This window comes from Narcine bancroftii, chromosome 6, assembly GCF_036971445.1.
Source record: "Narcine bancroftii isolate sNarBan1 chromosome 6, sNarBan1.hap1, whole genome shotgun sequence".
Classification (NCBI taxonomy): Eukaryota; Metazoa; Chordata; class Chondrichthyes; order Torpediniformes; family Narcinidae; genus Narcine; species Narcine bancroftii.
This window is the reverse complement of record NC_091474.1, coordinates 198,455,242-198,472,714: the sequence shown is the minus strand read 5'-3', so window position 1 is coordinate 198,472,714 and position 17,473 is coordinate 198,455,242. Positions and strand designations below refer to the sequence as shown.

General features: G+C 42.2%; 1 protein-coding gene across 2 annotated transcripts in view; it reads right to left on the bottom strand.

Annotated features, from left to right (window-relative positions):
- me1 (malic enzyme 1, NADP(+)-dependent, cytosolic) overlaps window positions 1-17,473 on the bottom strand; it is a 536,434-nt gene that overhangs the window by 77,871 nt on the left and 441,090 nt on the right. For both annotated transcript variants that reach the window (XM_069887178.1, XM_069887179.1), the window contains 2 exons: window positions 12,432-12,537; window positions 4,279-4,421 (listed from right to left, as the gene is read on the bottom strand). In XM_069887178.1, coding sequence (XP_069743279.1) covers window positions 4,279-4,421; window positions 12,432-12,537 — 249 coding nt within the window. The remainder of the gene's footprint in view (window positions 1-4,278; window positions 4,422-12,431; window positions 12,538-17,473) is intronic.

The window sequence follows — 17,473 nt, the reverse complement described above, 5'->3', positions numbered from 1 at the left end:
GCCATCCACCTTGAATACAGTATAATGGTGGTCCTCCAGGCGGATCGGGAGCTGCTGATAGGCTGACTTGAGGTCAATTGTGGAGAATAGCCTATATTGCGCAATCTGATTAATCATATCGGATATTTAGGGTAGGGGGCATGCATCGAGATGCGTGGACCAGTTGATGGTCTGACTATAGTCTATGACCATCCTGTTCTTCACCCCGCTCTTTACTACAACCACCTGAGCTTTCCAGGGACTTTCTCTAGCCTCAATGATGCCTTCTGCCAACTAGTGCTGCACCTCTGATTTGATGAATGCTCTGTCTGCGGCACAGTATCACCTGCTCCTGGTGACCACCAGCTTGCAGTTGAGGGTGAGGTTCACAAACAGCGGTAGAGGGGCGACCTTAACGGTCAATAGTCCACAGGTTGTACACAGAGGGCTGGCTAGAAACTGTTCATTGCAAATGGTGAGGGGGGGGGGGAGAAGGGGCCCATCGAACTCCAATGTAATGCTCCTAAGTTGGCACTGGAAGTCCAGCACCAGTAGTGAGGGGGCACAGAGCTGCGGCACAGAGCTCATCATACACAGAGCTGCATGATGAGGAGACTCAGCTGTTTTTAAACTGTGTATCCAATGGTCAAAGTCACCGTACAGGACCCGTGGACATCTGCCGTATGGGATTCAGGTGCGAATGATATTTTTTCTTCTTTTTTTTTCTTCTTTTTTATATTATGGTTGACTGATTGCACTTCAAGGTATAGGCATTTAGCGGGATCAAGGTGAATAAAGCTTACCATACTCCCACTATCAAACAAACTAATGTGTCATATGCTTGTTTACCAGGACATTCATCATGGATCTGGTGAGTGTGTGGTCCCTCTTGGATCAGGGTGATAGAGGCCAGTATGGACTCCCAAGATGGCCACCTTCACTGTTTCACTGCAGTGCCGTAGGCCTGAAGAGATGGCACCGTCCGTGCAGTACAAAATGGCAACCCACATGACTCGCCCGTGGCATCACTGGTCCACAGAGGAGATGGTGCTGATCATACTGTTTGGGATGGCAGCTGTCCACGTGGCGCTGCTAGGTTTCGTGGGCTGGTTAGACGGTCAGACTTTTGTGTAAATTCCCCTTTTCCCGCATCTAGTGCATACTGCCTTCTTAGCGGAGCAGTGTTTTCTTGGGTGCTTGCCCTGCCTGCAGAAGTAGCATTTGGGGCAATCACCTGCCACGGTGGACGAGGTGAAGTTGCTAGAGGGATGCGATGATGCTTGTGACTATTTAATCATGGCACGAGATGGTCCCTGTCCCTGCCAAAAGGCAGCCAAGTAGTCGTCTGAGTTTTGGATGGCCACCTCCAGCATCTCTGTAAATTCAACCAGCCCTTTCAGGTCAAGTACCCTCTGCTCCAGGAGTCGCTGTCTTATGTATCTGGACTGGATGCAAGCGACATGAGCATCCCAGATGAGGTCCTCCGTGTTCTGACACCCATCATGGCCTTGCAGGTGCACACCCTGCAGAGGGCCCGGAGGCCATGAAGGTACTTGGCACTTGACTCACTGGGCCACTGCTTCCTGGTGGCCAGAAGATAACGTGCATAGACCTCATTCATCCTTCTGCTATACTGGACCTTCAGTGTACCCATGGCCTCCGCATACAGTTTGGCGTCACGGATCATTGGGAAGACTATGGGTCTGACTCGTGAGAAGAGAAGTCTCAGTCTGTCCTCATCCACGTTAACAGGGGTCACTGTCAAGAAATCCTCAAAGCAACTTAACCAGAGTTCGAACATGTTCTGGGCATCAGAGGATCAAGGGTCCATGTTGAGTCTCTCTGGTTTCAGGTATTGGTCCACTTTCTTTGAAAAATATAGTCAATAAAACTGATGCACCATCAATTACCACAAAAGATTGAGGATATGAAACTAATAGGTTTTTATTGACTATAGACTGGAGCAGCAGCCAACCTCATCGACTGATCATGGCAGGAAGAGTGGAGAGCATTAAAATGGGGGTAGGATCGGTCTCAGCAGGCGTGACCAGCCAGCAGTAGTCAATCACAGTATAACAGTGGTTTACCACACAGTGCTTCTCCCCCACTCCCTCCTTTCCTCAAAAAATCCCCGAAGGTCATTGCACAAGCATGGAATGGTGATTACCGATTTGGTTTTTTACTATTAACTGTTCTAATTCTATATTAAAAGCGTCACTGAATGAGTGCAAACTTACTTCTAAAATCCACATACATACACTTTGAAAAGAACAGTTTGTTCAGACTATGTTTCACTGGCAGAAGTCATTTATTTTCAACAGGAAAAATAAAATATTCATGCCTTTATCAGCAACAGTGCCCACTGTTTGTACTGATGAATAAATATTGACCATGCCATTCAAATATATCTCCAAATTTCTGAATAATAAATTTGATTTCTGTGGCTGTCATATGAATATAATGGCTTCACATTTGTAAGAAGTTCAGACAATTTCTGCAAGATCAATACTTTGTCCTGCATGGAACACTGATCAAAAAGGCTGAGGCACACAGGATCGTTGGCAAATTGGTTAATGGGACCCAAAATTTGCTTGGCGATAGGAGTGGTAGAAGGACGTTTTTCTGATTGGACAGCTGTGTCCCCATGGATCAGTGCTGTTCGTGATTTATTTAAACAACTTCTGTATGAATTTTGTGATGTGATTAGTAACTTTGCAGAAGACACAAAAATAGGTGGTGTTGTGGAGAGCAAGAAGTTTGGCCAAGGCTACAGCAATCCGCAAATCAAATAGAATGTTGGGTGGAATATAGGCAGATGGATTATATAAACATAAAAAAGCTAAACTGCACAGAAAATCACAATAAGAAAGACTAAAAACTCAAAGTCAACAGAAGTGAAAGGGGTTTTAAATAAAATCTGAGGCAAACAGCTTTTAACAAAAACACCAGAAGTAGTTGATATCTGGTATTTGCACAAATATTTAAATTGGCAAGCCACAGTGGATGTGGTCCTAATGCAGTCAAATAGGATTTGTGTGGGTCGGCATAAATGTTGGCATGGATGTGATGAGCCAAATGCCCATTTCCAAACTCAATAATTCAACTAGTAACAAAACAGTGTCATCGAAAGTCGATCAAACCTCAAAATTATTTTTTGGAAAGAAAAGCATTATCTACTGATTATGAAACTGCTACCAGAATATTTTAATGTTAACATTCAAGATTCCTTTCTTGTCATGCAACAATACAGAAAATGTAATACTACCCAAAATTGTCTTCTGCTTGCCAAATGGTAAAGAGTTTCCATTAGTGTAACATGTGCTCCTTACAGTAAGAGAGAAAGAGATGCAAAAGAGTCCGTCCTGAAGTCTCTGCAGCTGAATATTGCCCTGTTTGATCCATTGGCAACCCTAGCTCCAGGTCCAAAGCTCCAGCACAATAAGGAAGCCTTCAGCACCTGAATCTCTTCTTGTCCTCAGAACCCTAACGAATCCCAGTTCTGATACAAGGCTCCCATGAGCCAGTCTCCATCAGCTCACTGTCACCAGCAGCTTGTAGCTGTGACACTAACTGCCTGCAGCCTGTGTGTCTCCTTCAGTAACTGCTATAGTCACTGTCCTGTAAGATCATTTTCTTTGCTCCTCTTCAATGAATGGGGGAGTTCTCCCCATTTATGGTCCCCTGTGCCGATTAGCTGCTCCCCTGGAGTCTGCAACACCTATTGCCTGCTGCCAAGCATAGGCGCCATCATTTTGAGCATAGACTCAGCAGTTTAATTAAAACTACTATCAGCTCCTTTAATGGGCTGTGTAAAGCCTGTATGGCACCACCGGTATTAGAACCAGGCAGATGGAACCTGTGGAGCAGTGCTATGAATCTGCTCCTCACTCCCCCAGGTCCAGGGCAGCGCTGTCGTTACAGCGACTCCAGCAGGGCCGCCATGCTTTTCCCAGCACTCAAACACGAAATCAAGGTAAATTACTGTAATTATAAAATAATATGTTCTATGAATGAATTCTATTCTGCTGTCACAATGGTGAGGCATTATAAAAGAATAATTTTTGGGCATTGCTTTTTAATCATTTACCCTGTATTTTGCTGCACTCCTGATAATTGCATTTTGAGTCCAACCATGATTACGAGCTCATTTGTTGCACTCAAACAAGGTTAATTTTAAAAATGCTATGATTTTATAGTTAGCAATTACCCAAGATATTGTTGTTGATGCTGTAATTTTAGGCTGGAGAACCTTTAATTACCTCTGAAAGCTTGGCTGCCTTGATAAGCAAGATACAGTACCTCAGTCAGTCGGTAACATTGTTCGGCAGTGCACTCTGCTTTGCTGGTTGGATTGCTCAAAGCAAATATAATCGGATGCTTATTGAAGCTTGCCATGTCCTTGATGATTTGCTCAGTAAATGCACCCCCAATTGCAGAAGCTCCTGGAAGAAAGAAGCAACAACAACAACAAAAAAAATCAGTGTACAGAATTTACATTCATCTTGGCTGAGCTACACACCAAAGTAAAATGTAATGATAATGTATTATTATAAATCATGGCAATCGCGCCTACATGGGTTTTCCCCAAGTGCTCTGGTTTTCTCCCACCCCATAAAATATGTGTGGCGTGGATATTAATGGTTGGAATCATGGTAAGGGAGCTTAGGATAAGGGGTGACAATTTCAGGATAAAAGGACGTCAATTTAAAACAGAAATACGGAGGAACTTCTTTAGCCAGAGGGTCCTGAATCTGTGGAACTTGTTGCCATAGGTGGCAGTGGAAGCGATGTCATTGTGTGTATTTAAGACTAAAATTGACAGGTATTTGATTAGTCAGGGCATCAAGGGTTATAGGAGAAGGTCGGGGTGTGGGGCTGAGTGATAAGGATCAGCTCATGATTAAATGGCAGAGCAGACATGATGGGCCAAGTGGCCTACTTCTGTTCTTACATCTGTGACACCCTCATCCACTCATCCCTTCCCACTAATCACCCTCTTGGTACTTACCCCTGTGACCACAGGAAATACTACATTGGCACCACACCTCCTCCCTCATCAACATTCTGGCTGCCCAGCAATCCTTCTAAGTAAGGTAGCTCTTACAGTATCTTGTGAATCTGCAGGGGTCGTCAACTGTATCCAGTGTTCCCGTTGTGGCTTCCTTTACATCAGAAAGATTTGATGCAAACTAGGAGATAATTTGGTTAAGCACCTTTGTTCTGTGCCCTGCAATAGCAGGGATTTCGCAGTGGCCAGCCATTTCAATTCCACACCCCATCCCCTTACTGACATGTCTATCCATGTTCTCATGCACTGCCAAACTGAGAGCTCCCACAAATTGGTGCAACACCACCTAATTTTACATATGGGCACTCTCCAACTGTACGCAATTGAAATCGAATTCTCCAGTTTCCATTAGATCTGCCTTCCCCCTCTCCTCTCCCCTCTCTCTCACCACCTCTCCCTGCCTTTCTCCTTCCTTTTTCCTCCCTCCCCTGCCTATTACTCCGTGTGCTCCTCTCCCTCTGACTCGCCGCCCCATTCCTTCTCTAATCAGACCTAACCTCTCCCCATAAACTAAATTTTATCTTCTCACTCCCATCCATATATACTTTCCCGTTGGCCTATCTCCTCCCTCTGCCCCTCCTTCACCTTCCTTTTTTTTAATTTAAGTGCCTGTCTGCTTTCTGCTGATACCTTGACAAAGGGCTCAGGTCTGAAACATTGGTTGTAGACCTTTGGTTCAAATGACCTGATGAGTTTCTCTAGTATGTTTGTGCATTGCACTACGATCACAGCATCTGCTAACTTTCCTGTTTAACTCACATCACACTTATCTGGATTGAACCACTTCTCTCATGAACTCTGCATCCTGTCCTTATCTTGTTGACATTTCTACACTGTCCACAACACCTCCAATTTTTGTGTCAAATGCAAACTGGCTGACTTCTCCTTCCACTTCTTTATCCAAGTCATTGATTAAAAAAGAAAATCACAAAGAGTAGAGGTCACCGAACAGATCCGTGCAGAAAGCTACTCATCACTGACCTCCAGGCAGAATATGTTTCATCTAGTACCATCCTCTGCATTCTGAAGTCAAGACAGTTCTGAATCCATGCAACCAAGGTCCCATGATCCCTTGCCTCATGAAATTCTGAATGAGGCTACCATGTGGAACCTTGTCAAACACCTTACTAAAATCAACATGTACATGACATCAAACACCCTACCAATTATTTGTCATCTCCTCGAAAAACTCAATTAAGCTTGGAAGGCATGACCTTCCCTCACAAAGCCATGCTGACTATTCCGATCAGACTTTGGTTCTCCATATGCTCATAAATCCTCTCCATAAGAAGACCCTCCAACAGTTTGCAAACATCTGATGTAAGACTCACTTTCAAGAATTCTCCCTCTTGTCTTTCTTAAATAAGGGGGCATTATTTGCCATTCTACAACCCTCCTGAACCTCTCCTGTGATAGAGAGGATGCAAAGGTCATTGCTGATAGCCCAGCAATCTTTTCCCTTGTTTTTTGTAGTAACCTGGGACATATCTGCTCACACTGACCCCCCAAGACTCAACTATTTATTAAACAATATTTATTTATTTTTATATCTACATTTGTACTGCATGTGTATTGTTTGTTGTTTTTATGTGTGATATGTCTGGATGTGTGTTTGCATGTTTTTACACCAAGGACCAGAGAACACTGTTATATTGGGCTGTACTTGTATAATCTGATGATGATAAACAAACTTAATTTCTGGGGACTTGTCTATCCGGATATTTTTGAGATCCAGCACTTCCTCATCATTCTCCAGCACATGAGCCTGTTCTACACCAACCTCACATTCACCAAGGCCTGTCTCCTTTGTGAACACTGAAGCAAAATATTTAATCAGGAACTCCCTATCTCCTTTGCCTCCAGGGACACATTACCCCACTTTAACCCTAAGCAGCCCTACTATAATGCCTTGGGGTTTTCCTTTATCCCATTTGCAAAGACCTCCTCATGTCTTCCTGCTATCATATTTTCTTTCCTAAGTTCCTTCATGGCTATCATATAATTCTCATGAGCCCGTCCTAACTTTGGCTTCATACATCTTACATAAAGTATGCTCATGACACACTGTCTCACCTCTTGTTAATTATAGTTCCTTATCCCGACCATTTTTTTTCCCTTTCCCACTATGACAAGTCACTCCAGAGCCCTGTGCAAATGGTCACTGAACATCCTCCACATAATTTCCGTGCTTTTCATTGAGAACATCTGTTCCTAATTTACTCTCCCCAATTCCTGCCTAATCCCATTGTAATATTACAAAGTTATTCTTTTTAATGAGCTTGCATTTCATATTTAGTTGATCCTGGTTGCCGCTGCTCCTCAGGTCATCTGACCTCTTGCTCCAATCAGCTTCTAGTTGCTGTCTTGCGCCTTTCTTTTAAATTCTAACTGCTGCCATTTTCAAACTATAACCATACAATCAAGTTGAATAAAGTTTGGAATGCAGCCACCAAGTTTTTTTTTCCATTCTCACAACACCTTTACCCTAATTGAAAACATTCCTATTTTGTCTACTCCTATCCTTGTCCATAGCTATATTAAATGTCAGGGAGTTATGGTAACTGTCATTAAATTGGTCCCCCACTGAGAGGTCTGTCACCTGACCAGATTCATAACACAGCACTAGATTCAGTATGGCTTCTCCTCTAGTCAGCTTGATTACATACTAAATTAGGAATCCTTCTTAGATATACCTTACAAATTCTGCCCCATTTGAACCTTTTGCCCTAAGGAGGTGCCAGTCAATATTGGGGAAGTTGAAGTCTCTCATTACAACAACCTTGATATTTTTGCACCATTCCAAAATCTGTCAATTTATCTGCCCCTCGGTGGACTGGAAGCTATTGGGGGAGGCCTCTAGAATACTTCCAATACAGTGATTGCTCCCTTTCTATTTCTGAACCATCCACACTGACTCAGTAGGTGATCCCTCCATAAACTGAGTGCTGAGTGAATGCAAGTCTCAGTAGGAGTTCCCAGTATTATTAGGGACTTACACCAAATCAAACAAATCTGTACTCAGTAAGTGTGGTAGGGAATTTTGCCTGCAATGGATAATGAAACTTTTTCTTATGTCGAAGAAACAGGTGCTCAATGAAAAGCACCACAGCACCAGATCAACACACACTGACCAATGTCTATCAATTATCACACCTCAAAAATGCACTAAGTTCACTACTACTTCATACACCAGGCACTGCTGCAAATCCCAAATCTGCACTTCAGAAAACACCTGCTCCAACTTACTAACTCCAGATAGACACAATAACCAGAGAGAATGGACGGACTTGCTGTCAAGGCAGCAGGGATTAATCACAGGGAATGGATAACTTTTGCCATGGAGATGGTGTTCACCATCAATGGAGTGACCATTGCTCAGGTCACAGTGAATAGAAGAGCCAAAATGGTGGAAGTTACATTCTGTTAGATCCAACCCTCCTTTCTCTGATCCACTTCTACCACAGCAGAACCCTAATTAGAATTTAGATGGACCAGTCTTACTTCACTCACTCTCGTCCATTCCCCACATTGATGGCACGAACAAAAACAATTCTACAGAACCAAATTTCCACTTTGCAACCCTTCAAAAAAGATGGCAACTGCTTCTCTATGACCACTACCAAAGATTTAAGGTCTTCATTCATCACATGCAGTTATCAGTCAACACAAGCTTGCAACACAAATTCCTGGGTCTAAACATGAATTCTAGCAATGTTGACGATAAAAATGTTAAGACAAATCTAAATCTCACCACATACACAGTTAAGTGTGTCTAAAGTGAGCTTCCTGAATTGTTTAAGCGGGTCAGCTTTTGCTGGCAGATCACCAATCAGATAATCAGCAAAACTGCAATAAATTGTTCACCTCAACTTGATATATATATTTTTTTGTTTCATTAAAAGAAAACAATAGTAATTCAAAGCTCCCTGAAAGTGGTCATGGAAGTTGATAGAAGATATATGGGATGCTTGCTTTCCTTGGCTGGGACACTGAGTATAAGAGTAATGAAGGCATGTAGCAGCCATACAAAACTTTGGTTAGGCCTCACTTGGAATATTGGGTGCAATTCTGGTCATCCTCTTAAAGGTGGTGCAAGTTTTGGAAAGGGTAACAAACCAATTTCCCAGAATGCTGCACGGATTAAAGGGTATGAGCTGTGAGGTGAGAGAAAGTTGGGTTATTTTCTTTGGAGAATTGGGAGGCTGAGGGGAGACCTGATAAATGTTTTAAAATTAGGAGAGGAAAATATAGGATAGACAGACAGAATCTCCCCCCCACCTAATCCCACAGTTGCATATGCTAGAGGTTAGGATAAGCAATTAAGGGAGGGGAAACTAATTTAAAGGAGACAGCAGTAGGTGCCTGAAATGGGCTGACAGGTGTGGTTATGGGAGTAGATATGATAAAAGCATTTTTAGAGGCTTCTACATAGACACATCTCTCTATTCCCTTCATATTCATCATATACTGTGTAAGGTAAAACATCATGAGATGGGAATGTGTAAGGAGTTACCCTGTACAGGGCTGTAACAAGATGTGAATGCATCCTTGTACTTACAAGATAAGAGAGACATTGATGGATTGAGAGGCAGGAAGCTAGCAGGGAAAGGATAGCAACAGTTTTAGTCATTGGACAAGTAATGATATGATGATGTTCTAAGCATGTATCCAAGGGTATAAAAAATCACCATTTTGCTGATAACGGCAGAATGCATTCTCCGACTAACATTGTTAGTCGCAAGTGTTACAATCCGGTAATAAAGAACAAAGAACCCTGATTTCGACTCAGTCTGGTATTTGTCTCACTCATTCATGAACAAAGCAGACCTAACAATTGCCATTGAGTTTTAGTTTAATTTGGTACCATGTTCAGCACAGATATTGAAGGGCGTGTTCCTGAGCTGTTTGTTCAACATGATTACCATTGGAAGCAATTGCAACATTTCCAATCCTCAATTTGAAAACATTATTAATTTTGACAAACCAAGTTGTAAGGTAGGAAAACATTCAAAACAGTACTGCAAGGTGTGTTTATAAAGGAATACAAAATGAAGATTGCTAAAAGATGAGGTAGACCTGAATTGTTATACCATTAGATTATCTGATCCAATATATTATTAAATCAGATCAAGGCTAAACGATCTCAATTAAATTTTGCCATCTTTGTTCTGGACACTTAACTAACAAATAATCTTAAAGTATTTAATTAAAAAAACCAATCCGAGCATCCAAAATTTGATCTGACCCAGCCGATGGAGAAGCGAGCTTTAACCTTGTACTGTTCTTTGAAGTAAACAGTGCATGCTTATTTTATTATTTAATGACCCAGCTCCAAATATAGGATTATGACTTCATGCTTTAGATTCCTTTATCATTTCTTCTTTCACCACTGGAATACATCTTCTAGCTCCATTGAAAACTGATTTTTAAAAATCTCACACACACCCTTTTACATTTCTTTTACATTTACACAACTTCTTTTACATTTCTCTAGTAGTAAGAAGTGTGTTATCCATGATCTATTTCATCTTCTCTATTACAGCATTTTGTTTTCAAACTTGATTGCATCCCACTGTTTCATTTTGGGGTTTTTTTTAAATTTCTTGCCCTATTGATCTCACACATATACCAAATATGGAAATCAAATTTACCAGAGAAGCTGGTTTTGCTAGATATTGGAATTTGGAGTTGGGATTTACAGTAACATTGGCTTTGATTAGATATCAAATGCTTACCTGCAAATTTCCCCATTGCTTAAGTTTCTGGAGACCAGATCAAGGTTTCTAAATCAATTGTGAAAAGCGGTCACTTCATTCATTTATTATGGATTGATAGGTTTATACAGCATGGAAGCAGGCTCTTTGGCCCAAATCATTCGTGGTGACCAAGATGTCTATCTAAACTGAGCCCATTTTCCTGTGCTACACCCACGTCCCTCTCAACCATTCTTGGACATGTACCTGGTAAAATTTATTTTTTCAATGTTGTGATCATATCTGTCTCTGACACCTCATTCTATACATCCGTCACCACCAATCCACTTCAGGTCTTTGCCCTTCACTTTAAACCTACTCCCTCCAGTTTTAGATTCTCCCACCCTTCAGCCACAGCCCATCAATTCCTCTAGTTCCAGCAATATCCTCATGAATCACTTTGATTTAACCCCCATGCACCAAAGAATAGTATTACCAAATAAGTTAATAATTAAACAAAGAATTTTCTATTGCTTGTTAATATTCAGTCATGTGGCATCACTATATAATCAACATGGCAAATGTTTAAAACCTGCTACAAATTTCAAAAAAATATCTCAGTTTAATTAAGAGCTCTTTGATAAACTGTATGAACCATGATAACACTATCAAGTCTTATAAAATTGCGATATGTGGCAATTGGAAGCCTTTTTGATTGGAGCATTATTCAACAAGGAGCAGGACTTATGGGTGTTTAACAATGATCAACAACAATGACCACATGACACTTCAACAGGCTGCTCAGTACAAATGATCATCAACAAGTATGATAAGCCTCTTCATCTAATCTCATATCATTTTTTCATATCTTTCTTTTCCCTTCATTTCATCAAAGCACCTGCGTGGCAAGGAGTGAACTGATTTTACAAAAATCTAAGAAATGGTCATCTATAACTAAACACAGACTAGAATAAACATGTTTTCAAGGTTCCAAGTGGTCCAGCATATCAACAAAAGGAAATAATTCAGTTCCATTGAATCCTGACCCTTTAATCTATCTCAGTGTTTCAGTGTTGATTCAGAAACCTTTTCAAAGATCAGCAAACCCTTCAAGTCTTTCCCCTTCCACTTTAAATCCAAGAAAAAGCTAGACAACTTGCCCCATTGATATTTGATTTCTCAATCACTGTGCTCTTGCTTAATATCATCTGTACTAATGTTTAAAATGAGGATAAAAGTCATGTTCACAGACAGAGATAATTCCAGATTCACCGCAAGTGAATGCATGTAAAGGTAAACGTAAAGCAGCATTCAATCTTTATTTCCAATTGTAGCTAAGGAAATCCCTATGACATATCACTGCATCTGCCTTAAATTTCTGATGCCAGTTTGTTGCAATTTGACTGTGGTGAATGGAAAGGCCAGTGCATTTAGTATGGTCAACAATCAAAATCCAAAAAGGGGCAGCTGTGTAACACTCCAATTGAAGGAGGAAGGTGAAACACAAATCTATCAGATAGAAAATGAGTGGGCTTTCTTTGCCATGGTTTGAGCATGGCCTGAAATTTCAAAGGCTTACCAAGAACCCATATTAAATGGGTTTGAAGATGCAGTCAGTACGAGGGAATTATTGAAGAAGGTTGAAATGGTGATATTGAAGTAAACAAAACATGAGAATTGATATAGTATACCTATAATTGCAGTAGGCTTGACATCCTGAACCACATCAGCCAAGTTTCTCACTTCGGAATGTGGGTGAGCAAACTGCAACTTCTGCTCGGTTAAGTTGGCACGTCCCTTAAAAACAGCAATCACAGGAATGTTTTTTTAAAATACCTTTGTTTGTAAAATTATTGTACAATATTGTATCGTGATTCAGATTTGTGTACACACAATTCACAAGTTCATCATTAGTTTGACCTCATTGTTACTTACACTTTATATTTATACTCAAGTAGATTTGCGAGTTCTTTGCAAAGATTGGGGAATATTGTCAGGTCTCAGTCACTGCAGCTTGTCATGTTACTTCAGGTATGAACAAGCTGATGATAAGGGGGATTGGAGGTGCATCCAAGGACATCAACAAATTATCAATCCCTCCTTCACTTACATTACCGATGGTTTGTTGAGCCTGTTGCCTCAATTCATTGATCAAGAGGATTTTCCACCAATACAATTACAAGGTGATGCACAAGTAAGCAGACACCAGATGAAAGGTTCAACCATCATGTCAACCTATTATCTATTGTCTCCAACTTTTACAAGTGTAATAGTGAGCAATAATGATCTATGTTACTTTATCCTCTTGGCACCATGACTGCCAATGGAATGATAATTAAATCCCATTAATAAGTAACTGAAAGACTGCTTCCATTGTCAATTTTCCTAGTCATGGAGTCAGAGAGATACAGCGCGGAAACAGGCGCCCCTGCTGACCATCAACCACCCACTTACACTAATCCCTGTTGTTATTCTCTCCACAATCTCCGCCAACTCCTCGGAGATTCCTCCACTCACCTACACACTTCAGATAACTCATTACAACCTTTTCAAAGGCAATTATGAACAGAAGAGAAATGCTGGAACTCCTGACAAGATCCAAAAGCGAAAAATATCCAAAAAGGTTCCGTTTTCATCACAGGGTAGGCATTCAGTCTCACAAAATTGTCTGACGTTCCCTGGTCTCGTCTCACAGAACCCCTTTTAAAGTGTGCTGTTCTGCTCACATTGCCTCTCTTCATTTTCCCCAGAAGATGGCACCATTTCCCAGGACATCTTTATCAGAAACATAAACAGTTTAAAACAGTGGCAATTCTTCAGTTTTAAGAAGAAGGGCCTGAAGTTTTTACACCAGTGTATTAAATTTAGACTTGGTCTGACAGTGGGCAGGTGATCCAAGCCTAGAAATTCCATTATGCAACACAATACTTAAATGTGCCATTGAATGAAATATCTTTGAAAAAAAACATCCAAGATAAAACACAAGCCCATCCGTCGCCTGCCTATTTACAGTTTACTCCACCATCTCCCCATTCACTGGGAATTACCTCACTGCCACACTCCTGCAACATGAAGGTGGGCCTGGCAACAGGCTTTCCTTTACTCAAAGGAGTCAGAGACAGCGGATGCTCGAAACTGGAGCAAAAACAAGCTGCTGGAAGGACTCAGCAGGTCAGCCAGCATCAGTGGCATCCCAACCAGAGGATAAGACCTATCACTTTCTATGATTCTCTTGAAGCTAATGGCATAATGATCCCTGTCTTGCTCCCCAATAGGAGATCCAATATTATACACTGTCCAGTTGAGATTAAGGAAACTTTCCCAAACACATTTGACAAATTCTAATCTATAACTATGTGGGAGTCCCAACAAAAGTCTGAAAAGTTACAATCCCTTTCCATCACAACCTTGGGTTTCTTCAGCTGCTATCTCTTTCTCTCTAAAATTTGCTCCTCCAATTCTCACTGACCGTCAGACGGTCTATATTATAATACCAACAACATGTTCATCCCTTTCTATTCCCTTTCATTTACCATGGTATGTGTGGGTTCCTTGGAAGTACAAAATTCATCTCCAGCTCAAACACCCAAGGCCCAACCCCATTCACATGCAAGAAAAGGGTCAACTCATCAGGATCATAACTAGTCAACACCTACTAGAAGAAACAAGGTGATGAACCCCAACTGCAAATCTGTCCTTGACAAAAGTCCAACTGTTGTCATCCTACAGCAGCCTATTCAGTCCAGCCTTGCTGATGCTTCTGATCAACAAGGCCACATCTCCACTACAAAATATCAAGGCCTCAGGAGCAAATCTGAACCTCAGCAGTGTCATGCTTCAGTCACAAATCCAGGATTTCATTGTCCACATTTGGAATGAGGAGTATATACCAGGGATTTCCAAGGATTGTGATGATCTTAAAGGAAGGAAACAAGTCAAATTGTGGTAACCACAGAAGAGTCTCCTTCCCCTCTCTTACAGGGAGAGTTACAGTCCTTCACAACCTCCACCTCCAAGTGCCCGAAGCATTGCTCCTAAAAGTCATTCCAGTGATGCAGTGGACATGGTTTTTACTGCACAACAATTCAAAGGTGAATGCAGGAAGCAGCACTAATCAATGTGAATGGCCAACAACATTTGCTCTACTTTACTTGGTCTTCATCTTCATTAAAACGTTTGACTTCATCCAATAGGAGGGTCAATGGACACACTCTAATATGGCCTTCTATGCAAATTAATTTCCACTAATGTTTGTTTCACAATGACATGCAAAAAGTGATCAATGGTACAAAGGCAGAGCCAATTTCAGCAAAAAATCTGTATCAATCTATCTGTGTCATTGCCCTCACACTTTTTTAAAATTTTTCTCATCACAACATTGCTCCTTATCCCCAAACAAGTTGCAGGAGTGGAAGCAACCTTCAGGACTTAGGGAAAACTATGCCATCTCCAGCACCAACACTTCACAACTAAGGCTACATAAATATCACTAGTCAAACTGCAATATGCAGATGACGTTTGGATTTTATGTGCTCGGACACCAAAAACAAGCCACTGTCTACTTTTTCATGGAGGTGAGCCTTGTACACGGCATCTCCACATCTTTGTTATGCATCAACCTGCCCATTGCACTGCACTGTTTTGCAGAAAACTTTGGAAAATGAACATCAACTCCCACATCTTGGGAGCCACGGCTTAGCAAAGGAAGCAGCTGGTGAAATTCGCCATCACTTCCAATACCTCAGCAAAGCTGTTGATCAGTTGAGAAAAAGTATGCCACAGATCAACACTGCAGGCCTGGTACAAAATGTATTGTTTAGTGGTAATCCCTGCCTTCCTCTATGCTTGAAATTTGGATTGCAAATAGCCCTCAAGGGATTAGATGATGCAACCAATGCCAATTCCACAGGAATAACTGACATCAATATTTTCTCCCAGATCAACATCACTCGCATTGAAGTCAGCTCCACTTGGCAGGTCTCATCTTTCACTAGCTGGTCATCAGACTTCAAAGATTGGAACAATTCCAAATGGACATCATAGAATCATACAGCACAAACATGCTTCCATTTGGCCCACCTCATCCATTCTGACCATACTCGCTCATATTAGACTTGCATCTCCCTCCGTCTTTACTATTCAAGTAAATGCTCAAATCAGTGCCTGTTAGACATTGCAATTGTTTGACACACAAAAGTCTGCAGATACTGTGATTGTATTAAAAACTCAGTTCACGGACAAGTTTCTCTTGTGTCTTGGTGTGAGCTTGCAGGCGCCTCAGATTGAAGAGACTGCCATCCGTGCGGTACCGGATGTAAACAGCGTCTTCATTGTTGGGGTCTTTCATGGCTTGGTTCAGCATCATGCTGAAGAAGATTGAAAAGAGGGTTGGTGCGAGAACACAGCCTTGCTTCACGCCATTGTTAATGGAGAAGGGTTCAGAGAGCTCATTGCTGTATCTGACCCGACCTTGTTGGTTTTCGTGCAGTTGGATAATCATGTTGAGGAACTTTGGGGGACATCCGATGCGCTCTAGTATTTGCCAAAGCCCTTTCCTGCTCACGGTGTCGAAGGCTTTGGTGAAGTCAACAAAGGTGATGTAGAGTCCTTTGTTTTGTTCTCTGCACTTTTCTTGGAGCTGTCTGAGGGCAAAGATCATGTCAGTGGTTCCTCTGTTTGCGCGAAAGCCGCACTGTGATTCTGGGAGAATATTCTCAGCGACACTAGGTATTATTCTATTTAGTAGAATCCTAGCGAAGATTTTGCCTGCAATGGAGAGCAACGTGATTCCCCTGTAGTTTGAGCAGTCTGATTTCTCGCCTTTGTTTTTGTACATTTAGTTGCCCATTCAGAGCCAGCTCTTCAGCGCCTGACGTCCTGCTTTGCGGAAACTGCCAAAATGTTTGGCCTGGAAGTCAGCCTGAAGAAAACTGAGGTCCTCCATCAGCCAGCTCCCCACCATGACTACCAGCCCCCCCACATCTCCATCGGGCACACAAAACTCAAAACGGTCAACCAGTTTACCTATCTCGGCTGCACCATTTCATCAGATGCAAGGATCGACAATGAGATAGACAACAGACTCGCCAAGGCAAATAGCGCCTTTGGAAGACTACACAAAAGAGTCTGGAAAAACAACCAACTGAAAAACCTCACAAAGATAAGCGTATACAGAGCCGTTGTCATACCCACACTCCTGTTCAGCTCCGAATCATGGGTCCTCTACCGGCACCACCTACGGCTCCTAGAACGCTTCCACCAGCGTTGTCTCCGCTCCATCTTCAACATCCATTGGAGCGCTCACACCCCTAACGTCGAGGTACTCGAGATGGCAGAGGTCGACAGCATCGAGTCCACGCTGCTGAAGATCCAGCTGCGCTGGATGGGTCACGTCTCCAGAATGGAGGACCATCGCCTTCCCAAGATCGTATTATATGGCGAGCTCTCCACTGGCCACCGTGACAGAGGTGCACCAAAGAAAAGGTACAAGGACTGCCTAAAGAAATCTCTTGGTGCCTGCCACATTGACCACCGCCAGTGGGCTGATAACGCCTCAAACCGTGCATCTTGGCGCCTCACAGTTTGGCGGGCAGCAGCCTCCTTTGAAGAAGACCGCAGAGCCCACCTCACTGACAAAAGGCAAAGGAGGAAAAACCCAACACCCAACCCCAACCAACCAATTTTCCCTTGCAACCGCTGCAATCGTGTCTGCCTGTCCCGCATCGGACTGGTC